General features: G+C 37.0%; 1 protein-coding gene across 6 annotated transcripts in view; it reads right to left on the bottom strand.

Moving 5' to 3' along the window:
• Positions 1 to 17,445, bottom strand: part of LOC106092193 (serine/threonine-protein phosphatase PP2A 65 kDa regulatory subunit) — a 253,513-nt gene extending 236,068 nt beyond the window's left edge. For 3 of the 6 annotated variants that reach the window (XM_059364665.1, XM_059364669.1, XM_059364668.1), the window contains exon 1: positions 16,941 to 17,445. In XM_059364665.1, the coding sequence (XP_059220648.1) occupies positions 16,941 to 17,096 (156 nt within the window). In that variant the 5' untranslated portion in view covers positions 17,097 to 17,445. Of the gene's footprint in view, positions 1 to 9,274; positions 9,607 to 16,863 lie in introns of those variants that run through there. The other 3 variants (XM_059364666.1, XM_059364671.1, XM_059364670.1) reach the window with 3 other exon arrangements.
• Positions 17,446 to 17,994: the final 549 nt, after the last annotated feature.

Genomic DNA, 17,994 nt, shown 5'->3' with positions numbered 1-17,994 from the left:
TTATACGGTTACAATGAAAGGAAAACTTGATGATAAAAGTATTTTGTTTGTCGTAGAAATGTCCCAAACGTTTCATATTTTGCGTGTACATTCTGCTTATATGATGTTGGGAAATTTTCCTTCGAACTTTATTAAACTCGATCTAAAATCTGTTTTCGGAAAGATGTCCGTTGAAAAATAAACCCAACTATTGCCGTATATGCTAATAAGTTGTATGATGTCTCATAAAAAAAGTGTGCTGACTAATAGGATTTAACAAAAAATTTTCCTATTAAAATCAACGATGCTTGCAACTGAGTGATCGATTTCGACCCTGAATCATCATGATCTCCGTATCAATTACTTTAAATAAAATTTGTTTAAAATGTAAATTAATCAAGGTGATCATTTCAGGGTTTCAAAAATGTGTTTCCAAAAGGTATGTCTTTGATGTTGAATCTACAATATGATCTTAAGAGTATTTTCATTTGTAGCGCAGCAAGAAAGAAAATTACTCCACTTCATATATTTATACCAAATAAAGGGTATGCAACTATTACGACAAAATACACCTGCCCAACAGCTACTCTAAAGTAATCGTCGATTGCCATAAGAATAAGTTTTCAATGTAAGCATAATTGCAGCCTACACTGTTTTCGGCGAGCCTCCCGTTCATTCACATTTTTTGCTCTAAATCTGTTAATCTGTAATCGGTAATCTGTTTCTATTACAAATAGAAAACAAAACAATTAAAACGGCGTTAAGTTCGGCCGGGCCGAACTTTGAATACCCACCACCTCGAGTATATATACACCACTTTTCGTCAAAATCCGGTGAAAAATGCATAATTTATGCCCCCAAAGCAGCTTTATCGACACGGATATTGAGTGGTCTAATAAGTACAAATCGTTGTTAAATTTTTTAGAACAAAATATTCGTCTTTTTGGTAGCCATATCCAAATATAGACAGATTAGAACTCACTATGTCAAATTTCTGCGAAATCGGATTATAAATGTGCCTTTTATGGGGCCAAGACTTTAAATCGAAAGATCGGTCTATATGGCAGCTATATCCAAATCTGAACCGATATGAGCCAAATTGCAGAAAATTGTGAAAGATACTAACGCAAACATGTTTCCGAAATTTTGGACAGTGAGTTGCGTTAGTATCTTTCACAATTTTCTGCAATTTGGCTCATATCGGTTCAGATTTGGATATAGCTGCCATATAGACCGATCTTTCGATTTAAAGTCTTGGCCCCATAAAAGGCACATTTATAATCCGATTTCGCAGAAATTTGACATAGTGAGTTCTAATCTGTCTATATTTGGATATGGCTACCAAAAAGACGAATATTTTGTTCTAAAAAATTTAACAACGATTTGTACTTATTAGACCACTCAATATCCGTGTCGATAAAGCTGCTTTGGGGGCATAAATTATGCATTTTTCACCGGATTTTGACGAAAAGTGGTGTATATATACTCGAGGTGGTGGGTATTCAAAGTTCGGCCCGGCCGAACTTAACGCCGTTTTAATTGTTTTGTTTTCTATTTGTAATAGAAACAGATTACCGATTACAGATTAACAGATTTAGAGCAAAAAATGTGAATGAACGGGAGGCTCGCCGAAAACAGTGTAGGCTGCAATTATGCTTACATTGAAAACTTATTCTTATGGCAATCGACGATTACTTTAGAGTAGCTGTTGGGCAGGTGTATTTTGTCGTAATAGTTGCATACCCTTTATTTGGTATAAATATATGAAGTGGAGTAATTTTCTTTCTTGCTGCGCTACAAATGAAAATACTCTTAAGATCATATTGTAGATTCAACATCAAAGACATACCTTTTGGAAACACATTTTTGAAACCCTGAAATGATCACCTTGATTAATTTACATTTTAAACAAATTTTATTTAAAGTAATTGATACGGAGATCATGATGATTCAGGGTCGAAATCGATCACTCAGTTGCAAGCATCGTTGATTTTAATAGGAAAATTTTTTGTTAAATCCTATTAGTCAGCACACTTTTTTTATGAGACATCATACAACTTATTAGCATATACGGCAATAGTTGGGTTTATTTTTCAACGGACATCTTTCCGAAAACAGATTTTAGATCGAGTTTAATAAAGTTCGAAGGAAAATTTCCCAACATCATATAAGCAGAATGTACACGCAAAATATGAAACGTTTGGGACATTTCTACGACAAACAAAATACTTTTATCATCAAGTTTTCCTTTCATTGTAACCGTATAACGTTTCACTTCAGCATATCAAATGTTAGCCATAAACGTAGTATTATTGAACATAACTAACTTTGTTTATTGCAGATCTTTTAACATCTCATGTGATAGATCATTTTGCAATACAATTTAATGAAGTCGATATGAATATAATACACAATTGTGACCTAAAAACACTGAGAAGTCGTGAAAACAAAATACAAAACTCAATATATATTGAACAAGCTAACGAATTAGAAGTAGCAAACATTTGAAAAAATTTTTAAATATAAAAAAAGGTGCAGGATTAAATGAAATCCAATCCAAAGCCCGTCAAAACCATTCAGAACTTTTCGCTCACATTACAACGTCGATTATCTATACTAGCATTAGTGAATGTGTAGTACCAAAATTACTAAAAACATCAATAGTAAGACCAATTTTTAAGTATGGCCAAAAATACGATTTTAATACCCAGTGGCGTAGTCGCATATCACTCCGAACATGTAGGCATATAAATACACCTTTTTTAGGAGTCAACCCACCATCAGTCACAACTTCTCAAATTATGCATGCTATAACACATATTTTCGATTTTTTTCCTTGATCGAAAATGCTTTTACACCTACCCACACAAATTCTCAAAATTGTTATTTTAATATGCCTGCTTATCGGTTCCAAAAGATGCGATACTCATTGCTCCTTCATTTCTTAAAATAGGGCAGTAAACATGCCTCAATCTCAGCTCAAAATGCCCAATGCACATTAATTTTAATATTCTCTTCTCTAGATATAAAAGCCACGCGCTATTTACTGACTGACTTATCACTGCCCAGCCTAAAAAGCTTAAGCTAGAATTATGAAATTTTGCTCCAATATTGTAATAGTACCGGAAGTGGGAGAAATAGTACGTTTAGTATTGCAGTTGGTACTACTTGGTTCTTTCTTTGCAAAGCGAGATAGAGCTCTGAATTTTGAGACTTAAGTACACCATGGCAAACTTAATTGGATGATTTTCGGAAATTTTTACATTTAGGTAGTAAAAACAGTACCAACAATTTACGAATTTAGAAATTTCTCTCAAAAAAAGCAATGGAAAAGTAGTACTGGTAATGGGAACAACGTACGTTTGGTACCGCATTTGGTACCATTTGGTACTTTCTTTACAGATGGAGTTAGAGGTCTAAAATTTGGCATGTAGGTACAACTAGGAAATATATGATGGGTTACTAAATCATCTATTCACAAATCGAAAATTTTGGTACCAATATTGGTACTTTCTGCACAGATTGAGCTAGAGGTTTGAAAACTTGCATGTAGGCATAAGTACGCAAAATGTGTTAGATGTCTAAATTATCTCTTTAAAATTTGTACATTTTGGTACCAAAATTGGAACCATTTGGTGCTTTCTTTACAGAAGGAGCTACAGGTCTGAAATTTGGCATGTAGGTACAACTAGGAAAAATATGATGGGTGACTAGGTTAGGTTGAAAAGAGGATGCGGACATTCATCCGCCCCATGACACTATGGACATACACTTAAGCTTGTTATTGGCTTGTTGTGTCTTCTAAATACTAAAAAGTAACCTCGAAAAAAAAACTTAATTCAGGAATTCCGTGCTACTTACAAAATCCCTAATTGTTTTCTATACCACACCCTTAATTGGTTTATGTCTGGCATTGTGTCCTCACCCAAGTGCCGGTGTCTGTAAGCAGCAATGACATAGGAAATGCTCCAACGGCTCATCATCTTCCCCACATACCCTACACATGCTATCTCTTGCCGTACCGATTTTGCATAAGTGAGCTCGTAGTCCTATATGTCCTGTTAGCCTCGTCTTCTCACAATCAGGATTTCCTCATAGGATTTTCATCTTCCTACCGACCGTTGCGCTATTCCACAGGATTGCATGCGGATTCGTAGCCGACGCCTTTTACTCGGACTGCGTCGACCCGAAAGGCTTTGGGTTAACCAAGTTTATTGACGGCAGTCCTCTGGCCTTCCAAATCGTCTAGTTATTCATTCCCCCTTGCTCTGTTATGGCCCAGCACCCAAACGATGCGAATAGTAATGGGTGACAAAATGTTCTATTCGTACATATTGGTATGAAAAAGTGCTAAATAGTACGAAATAGCTTGCCTTCGCATACAGCAAGCGGGGACAGCTAGAATTAAGCAACTTGATACGAACTATCCGTCTTGACAAAAATACGGTATGTCGTAACAAATCGTACCAGAAGTGGAAGAAAACTTTCTAATTGTGGTGTAATTGGACCTTGAAAGCATGAATTGGGCGACTAGAAGACTTTTTGGAAATTGTACATATAGGTACATAAACGTTTAAAATAGAAGATTTTTTGAAATTCGTTCATTTAATTTCTAGAACGTAGAAAATAGTTATCTTATGCACAGTGGGATAAAGCTCTAAAATTTGAGATGTAGTTACACCTTGAGAGTATATTGTGGGCAACTAGATTTTTTTTTAATTTTTACATTTAGGTATTAAAACGAACGAAATGCCACTTTCCTTTTGTATTCATCTGGTGCTCTAAAATTCGGGATACAGTTACACTTTGACAGTATGTATTGAGTGACTAGAAGATATTTCTGATATTCGTATATTTATGTACTAAAACTAACAACATTGAATTTAATGGAGCTAGACTCTGCAGTTATACTATTTAGTTTTTAAAGCAGGGGTTTCCATATTTGTAGACTAAGACAAGGAAACAAATAAACAAACAAACTTTATTATTGTTTTTTTTCACGACTGTATTTATTTACAGCTAGCAGTATCCCAATTTTGAGAGCTTAAAATCACTCTGTAATGAATGTACCATTTTGTATGTTTTAGTACCTAAATTCACAAATTGAAAACAAATTTTCTAGCCGCCCTATATTTAATGTGAAGGTGTACCCGATTCCAAATTTTCATTCCTTTAGCTCAATTCGTAGAGAATGTACCATTTTGTATGTCTTAGTACCTAAATCTACAACTTTGAAAAAAATCTTTCGACCGCCCGTTCACGTTCAGACCTCTAGCTCCATCTGTAAAGAAAGTACCAAATGGTACCAATTGCGGTACTAAACGTACGTTTTCTCCCGTTACCAGTACTATTTTTCCAATTTCCTTTTCAGTAGACAGGTTCTAAAAAAGACAATTTTCTAATTTCTAGCTCTATCCATCCGCCCTGTACAAAGCTCACTCATTTCGTACATTTTTGGTACCTTTTTAGTACCCAAATGCACAAACTTTCAAAAACTCTGCTAGACGTCCAATGAAGTTTGCCATGGTGTACCTAAATTCCAAAATTCAGAGCTCTGGCTCAACTTACAAAGAAAGTACCAAATAGTACCAATTGTGGCACGAAACCAGCTACTTCTCCCACTTCCGGTACTATTTTGGAAAATTTTTGTTACCAAATCTTATTCGAAACGCTCTTTAATTTGAGCCCAAAATCATAATTCTAGCCCTGTCCGTTCGTGCTTGGTAAAAACACACAATTTCGAACTCTTTGGTTCTTTTTAGTACCTAAACGTTTGAATACCACCAAATCCCATCTTATTCCGTGCCTATGATCCAATATCAACTTTTGTGCTAGATTTCATAATTCTAGCTTTAGCCGTTTGGGCTGGGCGACAAACACGCTATCCTTTTATATATTTTGACAATGACCTCTTATACAGCGGTCAAAAAAAGTATTCATCATTCAATGTTTTTTTTTTAATAAGTCTACAAAAGACAATTGGAATAAAAACATATTAAACTAATGATGCAGTAGTGCTTGTGTGATATATATGTACACAATTTCATTGTTTTTAAAGAAAAAAATAGTATTTATTGGAACAAAAAGGGCCATTTTACAGCTGAACACAAAAAATTAAACAAAAAAAGTATTCATCATTGCAAAAAAACAAAAAAATAAATAACATAATTTAAAAAAATTATTACTTTGTTATTCGACCACCGCGTCTTATAACTTCTTTTAAACGGTTTGACATCGATTGGACTAATTTAGCGGTTATATTTTGGTCTATATTAATCCATTCCTCCATTATCACCTGTTGCATTTGACTCTTGCTCGAAAAATTGCGCGTTCTCAATTTGCGTTCGAGATGTTCCCAAAGATGTTCAATTGGGTTCAAGTCGGGACTTTGAGGAGGAGTTTTAATGACTTTGGGGCAGTTATACAGCATCCACATCTTGGTATTTAAAGCAGAATGTTTGGGGTCATTATCTTGATAATATTGAAAGTTATTACCAAGCCCAAGTTTTACAGCACTATCTTTTAAATTCCTCTTTAAAATGTCAATGTAATACTTATGATCCATTACTCCATTAATAATTTCAAGATTTCCCGCTCCTGAAGCCGCCATACACCCCCAAACCATTAAACCACCTCCACCATGTTTTACAGTAGCAACTGTGTTTCGTTCTTCAAGCTCTGTATTTGGTTTTCTGTACACTATGACCTTTCCATCGCACCCAAAAAGATTAAACTTGCTCTCGTCTGCAAAAATGACTGTTTTCCAAAATGATTCGGGCTGTTTTACATACATTTTTGCGAAGTTTAGCCTTTTCACTCGGTTTATTTTATTTATAAAGGGCTTCTTACGTGCAGTTCTTCCTCTGTAACTATGCCTTTTGAGTGTATTTCGAATTGTTTGTGTAGTAACTTCCTTCCCTAAATATTCCATAGTGTTTTTACGAAGAATGGTCGCATTTGTCTTCGGAGTTTTCTGAACTTGCCGCACTAGCCAACGCACATCTCCAACTGAAAGTGCTTTTGGTCGACCAGATCTTGGTTTATTGTCAACAGTTTTCGTTTCTGTCCACTTTCTGATGATGGATTGTATAGTAGATCGTGGTCTATTTAATATTTCACTGATAGTTTTTTGAGTTAAACCATTCCTGTGGTGTTTTATTATCAAAACTTTTACCTCATCAGAAACCTCGTTTTGCTTACGACCCATTTTGACAAAAACTATATTTTCAATGAAATTAAATATTTGCTGTCAAGGGCAAAGCCTCCTTTACTAAATAAAACAGAAAAGGGGGATTCCCAAATAATATTTGAATTTGACTTTGATGATAGCACATCAATGATGAATACTTTTTTTGTTCTGTTTTTGGTGTTATTATATAAAATTGCATTTTTTGCGCTAATTAAATTTATTTTTTGAATTTATTTTAAAACATATTACGAAAAATAAACTATTGCATAAAACTGCATTATTTGTTTACTTTAAATTTTCTTCAATTACACAAAATAAGTGAATTTATTATCAATTTTGCTAATGATGAATACTCAACAATAAAAGTGGACCGATCTGAACAATATGGGATTCAAATGAAAGATATTCAAGAGTAAAGTTCGAATTTCATAATAAAAGTTGGGTCCAAGTCCCTCAGCCCCAAACCCCCTTAAAATAGGTTTATTTAACGATCATGACAATATGGGACTCGAATGAAAGTTATTCGGGAGTAGATTACGAATATTGTCAGGAAGTAGGAATAGGCTTTATAATTTATTGATAACGGAAAGGGGGCGGACCCTCCACCGTTACCCCCAAAACACCACCCTAAACCAAAAGTGGACCGATAAGGACAATGTGGGTATCAAATGAAAAGTATGCGGGAGAAGATAACGAATCATGTCGAAGTATAGGTGGTCAACCATGTCGAAGTATAGGTGGTCAACCCACCCCCACAAAAACGTCATAAAATGGGCACATTAGCCAATCAAGGATGTATGGGACTCGGTTTGTTTGCTCCGAATAGACTGAAAAACGGCAGAACCGATTCTCTCGAAGTTTTCGCACAATGTGTAGGTTGGTCTGGAAGGAAACGTGGGCTTTATATTTTTTCGGTATCGGAAGAGGGACGGACTCGCCCCTTATGCCAAAAAAACACATCCCAAAATCAAAAGTGAACCGATCGGGACAATATAGTTATCAAATGAAAGGTATTGTAGAGTAGAAAACGAATATGTTATTAAAACCAACCCCAAAACTCCCAGAATACGAATATGGTATTAAACTTTTTTTCCAAGTACCCAGCGGGCCCTTCAACCCAAAAACTCCTCTAAACAGGTATACTCGAAGTTCGGGACAGGCAGTAGATTACAAATATGGCATAAAACATTAGGTCCAAGTAATGGGAGGTCGCCCACACCAAATAGACCCAAATGGGCATATTAGCCGACCATGGCTATATGGGACTCAAATGAAAGGTATTAGGGAGTGGATTATGAATATGACATTCAAATTTGTGTTCAAGTCTAGGTGGCGCTTTTCCACCTAAAGATTCGTCGTGTGGGTTATTTGACCCATTATGATAATATGGGACTTAAATAAAAGGTATTTAAGAGTAGAAAAAGTGTGAGATTTCTTTGCGGAAAAATTTTTAAATGGCCATACATGGCTTTGTACCCCGCAAATGCCGCCAACATTAAGGGGGGATAAACACCGCTTTGTCTGATGTTCTTTTCAGGATTCGAACGCGTTCAGCGTCATATCCTACAATGGCACAAATTCAATATCCGCATTCAGGGCGAAGCGTCCCCACACTACAAAGATATTAAAAAGTTATAGAAGGCGCAGCGGAGCTTGCCCGGTTCGCCTAGTAGTAAATAAAAAAAGAGTAAGTGTTAAAAAAGTGTAGAAATCACTTTAAAAAATTTGTTTAATATAAAAAATTGCGCAGAATTTTCTAAAATTATTTAAAAGAAAAAATAAAACAAAAAAAAAATTGGTGGCCGCGGGAATCGAACCTGGGTTTGCGGTATAAATGGAGTCGGATTGTACATTAGCATTTTTACCCTTGCCGTATTACATGCACCTACGTCTGCCAGCAAACTGCAATGAAGGGTTATGTTGTCTACTAGAAATTTTTTATTAAGTTAAAGTAAACCTTTTGCCGTTCATCACATTAATTGTGTGGTGTTAGAGTATCCGCTTTGCGTTTCAAGGGACCTGTGTTCAAATTACACTGGCAGCAAAAAGTGGACTTCAAAAAAATGTGGAAGCGGTGTGAAAATAATTGTTGATGCACTCACCAACCTCTTATTAGGAATAGCCCAATGGAACCAAATATTCCTTGGCACCCTGATGATGTTGTATTCCAAAACTCCCGTCTCTGGCCACACAGAAGAAATTACCACCAAAGCTGCTGCTGTTGCTGTTAGAGTCAAAGGCACACCAATTGCCCACATAAGAAACAAATCTGCAATTTTTGTTGTTGTTGTCGTTTGAGCCACGGTCACCTGCAGCCAGACGACAAGCGAATTGTTGTTGTGACGAACCAAACGATCACAGCCCGTTGAGGCAAAGAAAGAGGGATGATTTTAACTCGAAACCAAAACAAATCTCAAAGCTTTTTCGCAAACACTTCACTTTGTCTCTTTCCCCGAGAAATAATTAAAAACACTGACTTTGATTTATATTCAAATAATATTTCATTTGCCCCTTAATGTGCGCACTCGTTAACATACAAAAACTTCTAACTTTACTTGTCTCTGACACTGAACATTAGATTACAAGAAATGTAACGAGTGGAGGGACAATAACAAAAGAAACGTTCAAGCAGTACAGGGATGAGTTGATTGACCTCTAGTACTATTTATGTGCCAATAGTGATGAGCATCTATGCAAATAAATAATAGGTCGATTCCTGCTTGAACATACCGCCGGCCTTGCGACAATGGAGCAAAGTATAATTATTTTAACAACTAAATCACAAGTTTTTCTAAATAAATTCATTGTTTAACCTTATAACTATTTTAGGAACTACAATTTAAATTTTTAATAATTCAAGCAAACGTTAATTCAAAGTCGCAAGCGTTAAATATGATACACATAATAATTAAATTCGAATCAATGGAATTTCATATAATGTTGACATTAGCTTTCAATATTGTCTCGATCAATAGGAACCTCGCCGAAAAATGTCCAACCAAAAATTGTATTTTGGGCAAATGGAAAACCATGGTCCAATACGGGCAAGCCTAGATACAAACGGCTGGCAACATCCATTCCCAATACAATATTGACTCCATACGAAAGGTGGAGGTGTAGTCAGCCAAACAGTCTTTGGGATATACATTCATGATATGATCCATTTTAGCTTATATGGAGGGAATTAGTCTTACACCCTCCACTTTTTTAGTTAAAGTTGTGGTGATTGTGCGAACGACATCTCTTGTAGATGTCAATTGAACATTAATTCTTGAGCCAAGTTTATGGGTTTCCAACGGGAAAAGTTCATTAGCCACAAAATAGCTGTTGGGCGAGTTTGGATCCAATGAAGCTCGTACCCTTATAGGGTCATTTTGTTTGCCGGGAATTCGAAGACAAACCCACGTAGTCATCTGGAGCCAAACATTTGTATATTCATCCATACTGTGCAACATAGTGTGGTGCTCATTTGAGCAAATACGACAGCCATGTCGTGAGGGGCAACAGAGTATTTGATGAGACATACCCAAGCAGTTAATGCAAAATCCATTTTGGCGAATAAAGGTTTGTTTGTCAAATGGAGGCATCACCAAAAATTTACGGCAATTTCGAAAAGCGTGTCGACTGTCGCACAAGGGACAAAGAAACCCCTCTTGGAAACTCATGGCTGCAAGAAATGAAATAGTTTGAACAAAATGAAGCTCGTTTGAGACAATGTAGATATGAATTGAGACAAATATTAGTAAAACCAATGCAATAGATATTATTCCGATTTCGGCAGAAGCACCAATTTGTGAATAGAGCGCGTAATAACACCTGTTTGTGTTTTCAAATCAACTACTCTAACTCTACCATCATCGCCATGATAGAGCTTTATAACACGCCCAAACCGCCATTCGTTGGGACAAAGATTTTCATTGCGTAAAACAACAACATCGTCCAGCTCCAAGTCATTTTGTGTGTTTTTCCAGTTATTTCGTTTGTTAAGCTCTTTCAAATATTCGGCTTTCCACCTTCTACAAAAATCTTGTCGGATAACCTTCAAGCGGCGCCAGCGATTAGAAATAGAAGGCTTTATAAAGTCAATTTCTGGTTCCGCGGGAGACAAAAGAGATGAGCCGATCAAAAAATGACCAGGAGTCAAAACGGCTAACTCATCATCACTTTCGGATAAAGCTATTAAGGGCCGGGAATCCATACATGACTCTATGGTAGCCAAGATGGTTGCAAACTCCTCAAACGTGTGTTTAATTTGTCCCAACATTTTCTTCAAGTGGGCTTTGCAACTCTTGACCCCAGCTTCCCATAGTCCCCCCATGTGAGGTGAAGCTGCTGGTATAAAGTGCCATTCGAGTTTTTGGTATCCACATTTGGTAACAGCGTTGTCTTTTACGACTGACAACATTTTCTCAAAATCTTTGCGCAATTCTCTTGCGGCACCAACAAAATTCCTGCCATGATCTGAATACATACGATTAGGGCAGCCACGACGAGAGACAAAACGAGACAATGCAGCAAGGAAGGCAGGTGTTGAAAGTCACTTACCGGTTCCAAATGAACTGCCTTTGTTGCAAAGCATACAAAAAGGCAAATGTAACCTTTCGAAATTCGACACCCACGGCCACTAAAATTCTTCAGGTCGAAAGGGCCAGCAAAATCTACCCCTGAATTAGTAAATGGCCTACTGAAGATTGTTCTCTCCATCGACAATGATCCCATTAGCTGGCTTTGTCGTTTCTTTTATGCAATAACACATTCCTTATAGTGGCGAATGTGGTATTTGATCAACGATTTGGCACGTAGAATCCAACATTCTAGTCTCGTTGTAGCCAATCTAAGTTGGACACCTCCATGCAGTGTCAAATTGTGCACAAAAGCGACATAGAGCTTCGCGAAAGTACTTTGATAAGCCAAAATAACAGGGTGTCGCTCACTATAGGCGAGAGATGTGGTAGATCCTAAACGACCGTTAGCTCGAATAAGAGAATTCTTATCAACGAACGGAGTCAAAGACAAAATAGAGCTATTTGATTCAAGCTTTTGCTTACGAGTGAGACAAGAATATTCATTTGGAAAATGAATTCTTTGCGACAAAGCCATTAACCTGTAGCGAGTAAACGTTAGCTCGGCATCAGATAATCGTGTACTTTTAAAACGAGTATTTTCTTTTTTCGTTGGATGAGTCATGTTGAAGAAGCGAAATATGTATGGCACGCGAGAGACAAGAAAATCGAGTCAATATGTCTTCTTCTATTGTCGATCTAGCAACATGACTTTTTATGGGTTTCGATTCTAAAGATGTTTCCACAACAGAATTGTTAACAGGCCAATTACTCTCCGGCCTCTTGAGCCAATCAGGTCCTTCCCACCAAAGAGAATTCTCCTTTAAGTCCAAAGGAGATACCCCCCGGGTTGCTAGATCTGCAGGGTTGCTAAGTGTGGGTACATGGCGCCAATTATCTTCGATTTTCTCTTGAATAATAGAAACCCTATTTGCAACAAATGTTGTCCATGTATACGAAGGCTTTCCCAAACAAGCCAACACAATCATTGAATCAGTCCAAGTAATACGGTTGATCTTTCGAGTTTTAACTGAGGCAAAACGGAGTCAACTAAATTTGCCAATAGCAAAGCACCACACAGTTCCAATCTGGGTAGCGAAATTCTTTTTATTGGGGCAACTTTCGATTTCGACACAAGCAAATTTGTGAATACAGCGGCCTCCAATTCTACTCTCAAATAAAGTACCGCAGCATATGCAAGCTCGGATGAATTACGAAATCCATGTACTTGAATTTTGCATTTGGGCGAATACTTCACCCAACGAGGTATTTTAATATTATCAATATCCGATTGATTTGAGATAAATGTCTTCCACTTCAAGAGAGACAATCGTTTTAAGGGATCGTCCCAACCAATATCATCGAGCCAAAGCTGTTGCATAAAAATCTTAGCAACTATTACTACTGGCGACAGCCAACCCAATGGGTCAAAAATCTTAGCGATCGACGACAGAACTTCTCTTTTTGTGAACAAATTTTTGTCTTGTATCTTTTCGCTTGCAAAATAAAACGTATCAGTGGAGGCATTCCAGCGAATTCCTAAAGTTTTGGCAGAGCTTTTGTTATCAAACTCTAGGAATTCTGCTCTTAAAAGATGCTCTCTTGCAATCCCTTCCAAAATGTCTCTAACTTTGGAAGTCCACTTCCTTAAATAAAATCCGGCAGATTTCAAGATACCTATCAATTGATCTCTAGCCACGATGCCCTCTTGAATTGTGTGAGTGCCCACTAAGGCATCATCTACATACATGTAATTTTTGAAAATTTCCGATCCGACCGGAAAACGAAATTCTTCATCTTTCGCCAATTGTAAAAGTGTTCTCAGAGCTAAAAAAGGAGCGCAATTAACGCCAAACGTAACAGTGTTGAGCTGGAAGTCTCGGACTTCTTCCTCTGGAGAAAATCGATACAAAATGCGTTGATAGCATCGATGTTTTGGATTTACCAAAATTTGCCTATACATTTTGGAGATATCAGCATTAAACACATATCTGTATAAGCGCTAATTCAAAATTAAACAAACAATGTCTTTTTGCAAAACAGGGCCAACGTATAGAGCATCGTTTAAGCTCTTGCCGTTTGCTGAGAGGCAGGAGGCGTTAAATACACTCTCAATTGAGTGGTCGTACTCTCAGGCCTGATTACGGCGTGGTGAGGCAAATAAAAAAAACTTTTCAGAGCGGTTTGATGGCGAATTTGCTCTCTCAAGATGTCCAAGAGCCAAATATTCTTTAATGACGTCATCATATGCAGCCTTTGTGTCAGGTTTACGAGCCAATGGTTTTTCGTTGCGAAGAAACTGACACAATGCAATATATCTATTTGAGCCAAATGCGAAGACTATGCTATCATTCAACTTAAAAGGCAAATCAACCTGGTATCTTCTCTCAGCATTCCTAACTGTTGTAGATTGGAAAATTTGCTCGCAAATACGATCATCCTCTGACACAATGAGCTTTCTCGCAACCTCTTCAATTTCCCAGAATTTTGTTAATTCATCACCAACTGAAACCCTAGTGCAGTGGGATACACTAACTAAACGCTTTGGAGCCAAAAACTTCGGAGGGCCAGTCAAAACCCAACCAAACACGGTTTCTTGAGCCACTAATGAGCCAAGTATATTGTGATGAACTCCTTTGAGTAAAATATATGGGTACAAATTTCCACCAATAAGTAGATCTACAGATCCACTTTGGTAAAAAGTTGGATCTGCAAAATCCAATTTTGGCAATTGGCTTGGGACAATATTCTGCGTCGATTGTGTGGGAATATCCCCAGTTACTTCATGTACTACTAGTGCGTCTACATCAATCGAAAATGATGGGCTTTTTGAAGAGCAAAAATGCAATACTAGAACATTTTGCCAAAGGTTCTCCGCCTAGACCACTAATCTCAGCAGCAATTGTTCTTATTGGTAGCTTTAAGAGCTTTTGAATTCTTGTAGAAATAAATGAGTTATCTGAACATGGATCTATGAGAGCCCTTATTTTATACGGCATGCCATCTTTCACCACATTAACCCATGCTGTAGCTAGCATTGTTTTCTTAAAAACAGATGTGTGATAAGCCTGAACATTCGTTGGTGAAGAAGCTAAATTATTAAATTGAATATTTTGGTCTTGATTGCTTGCAGTAGCAATAACGATGGGTTCTACATTACTACATCTTTGCTGAGCTATATCTCCTTTGTGTAAAAGTGTATGGTGTTTGGCGTTGCATTGAGTGCAAGCTCTACTTCTACACTCGGCTGATTGATGACCAGGTGCCAAACAATTCAAACAACGATTCTCTCGCTTTACTACGGACAATCTATTTCTAAAGTCCATGCCCAAAAATTTTGGACAATCTTTCAATTGATGGTTCCCCTTGCACAAGTTGTATTTATTGTTGTTCACTTTAGTATGATGAACTCTAAACTTCGATTTGTCATATTGATTATATTTGGGGCGAGAATTTTGAGCCAGAGACGAAGAGCCAATAATATCTGAAACGCTTTCTAGAGCGTGAAATCTTTCAGTAAGGAACCTGTTTAGTTCATCCCATCGGGGCATTTCGGTTTTATTTGATAACGCCTGTTCCCAAAGGGACAAAGTAAGCTTGGGCAATTTTGTGCAACACTGGTAAACAAAGATTGGATCCCAGGAATCAATATCTATTTTGTACAATTGAAGCACCGATATACAATTGGTGATATCGCGTTGCAATTTTTTTAAACCACTAGCAGTTTCTTGCGTACAAGGAGTCAAATTAAACAAATTTCTTAACTGGGAATTAATAAGATACTGATTTTTTAGATTTTCCCAAGCTATCGAAAAGCCTTCAGATGTAAGGGGAATATTCCTATTAATATCCCTAGCCTCCCCACTAGTCTTCTGGAAGAGGTGATAAAGTTTCTCAACCGGGCTAAGTTTTTTATTGTTCACGTATATTGCCGTGAATAAGTCCCTGAAACTGGGCCAAGAAATGTAGTTCCCGTGGAATATTTCCGTATCACACGGAGGAACGGCTATAGATGAAGATGCTTTTGAAGCCATCGATAGGACTACTTGTCGCTTGTTCTTATTTTTCCATTCCCCAATAATAGAAACACAATTTATATAACTCACATGAGCCTACTTCTTTTTACTTTTTAAAACTTCCTTATTCTTTTTATTGCATTCTGGATCTGCAACACAATTTTTGTACGCTCTTTCCACTCAACCCAAAAATTCTGTATTTCAGCTTTCTCTGCTTCAATTACAGCATCATAGGATTGTGACAAATCTGACTCTATCAGCTGTTGCTCATGCAATGTAAGTTCCTCACATTGCGTCAAAAAATCCTCAAAGGGAGTCATAATTACGAAAACAATATACAAAATGCGTTAAATAAAGAGTCAAATTGGTTGATAACTATTTATCTCAGGTTATTAAATTCGAACCAAATATTTGTTTCTATTGCGACTTTAATCGAATCAATAAATGTAAAAAGCAAACAGTTAAAGAGAGGCAAAGAAGCGGGCAAACAAATCTTAGTCCCAGTGTAAGTTTTATTTTTCTCCAAAAAAATTACTCAACTGTTATAGTTCCATAGCACTAGCTCACTGTGCTTCGAAGCAAATCAGTTCTTTTTTTGTTTAGGTGTTTTAATTATGTAAGACCAAGCAACATTTTAGAATTATCCAAATTTCAATGCGCTTTCAATACGATAGCAAAGCAAAAGTCTGTCTCAATTTGCCTCGTTGTGTTTTGCCGTTATGATTGATATGCTAAATCTTTTCTTTATTCCACTTGAATTAGAAAGGGACAAATTCAACAGAGCCCATGCTCGACGTTAACGTTTCTGTTTAATTTCTCTGCGGCGCACAAGCAGCGGAGTAACAGAGAAAGGTATGCGACAACAAATTGTGCAAACTCAAGAAATTCAAAAAAATTCCGGTTGAACACAACGAAATGCAAGAAGAGCCAAAAATATTCGAACAAAAATTTTCTAATACCGTTTCAAGTAACTGTACTGTAATGCTTAAAAGTTGCACTTTTTGACAAAATTACACAACTGCGTATATCAGTGTTAAACTTCAATAATCACTCGAGTTAAATATAAGCCAAAGTATTTATTTCCAAACATCAAATTTTTTATATTAGGCAAACGTACCTCTATCAGGCAACAAACACTTATTTTGTGCTGGATTCTATTTACGGCGTTTAAGGACCAAATGTTGATGCACTCACCAACCTCTTCTTAGGAATAGCCCAATGGAACCAAATGTTCCCTGGCACCCTGATGATGTGGTATTCCAAAACTCCCGTCTCTGGCCACACAGAAGAAATTACCACCAAAGCTGCTGCTGTTGCTGTTAGAGTCAAAGGCACACCAATTGCCCACATAAGAAACAAATCTGCAATTTTTGTTGTTGTTGTCGTTTGAGCCACGGTCACCTGCAGCCAGACGACGCGAATTGTTGTTGTGACGAACCAAACGATCACAGCCCGTCGAGGCAAAGAAAGAGGGATGATTTTAACTCGAAACCAAAACAAATCTCAAAGCTTTTTCGCAAACACTTCACTTTGTCTCTTTCCCCGAGAAATAACTAAAAACACTGACTTTGACTTATATTCAAATAATATTTTATGTGCCCCTTAATGTGCGTGCGCACTCGTTAACATACAAAAACTTCTAACTTTACTTGTCTCTGACACTGAACATTAGATTACAAGAAATGTAACGAGTGGACAGACAATAACAAAAGAAACGTTCAAGCTGTACAGGGATGAGTTGATTGACTATTTATGTGCCAATAGTGATGAGCATCTATGCAAATTAATAATAGGTCGCTTCCTGCTTGAACAATAATAATTAACACGTGAAAAGGGCTCTTAAATAATATTGCCTAAAAATAAAAAAGTGGTTCTCTCTATTTTTCGATTTTTTAGGTCACACAAATATCCTATTTTTCGCAGTGCTGCAAAAACAGCTTTAAGAGGCCTTATTCGATTGGTGCTGTTGCAGAACACTGTTTTTGAAGGACTCTTAATAGGACATATATTGCAGGCCCTTCAGCAGGCCTATATTGAGAAATAGGTGGTGTATGACATCGTGTCAATGACACACAATATTATTTTGAAATGGTGTTTACAATTGTGTGGAAGTACTGGTAACTGCCCTTGCTGGTACATGCATTTGCATGTATTTCGCCTCTTTCCGCTACTGGGTAACTATCGACCAATCTCTATTTTGCCTGCTGTGGAGAAAGTACTGGAAGACATTATGATAAAACGATTGGAC

The sequence above is a fragment of the Stomoxys calcitrans genome, chromosome 3, assembly GCF_963082655.1.
Source record: "Stomoxys calcitrans chromosome 3, idStoCalc2.1, whole genome shotgun sequence".
NCBI classification, from domain to species: Eukaryota; Metazoa; Arthropoda; class Insecta; order Diptera; family Muscidae; genus Stomoxys; species Stomoxys calcitrans.
This window is presented reverse-complemented; position numbering and strand designations above follow the sequence as displayed.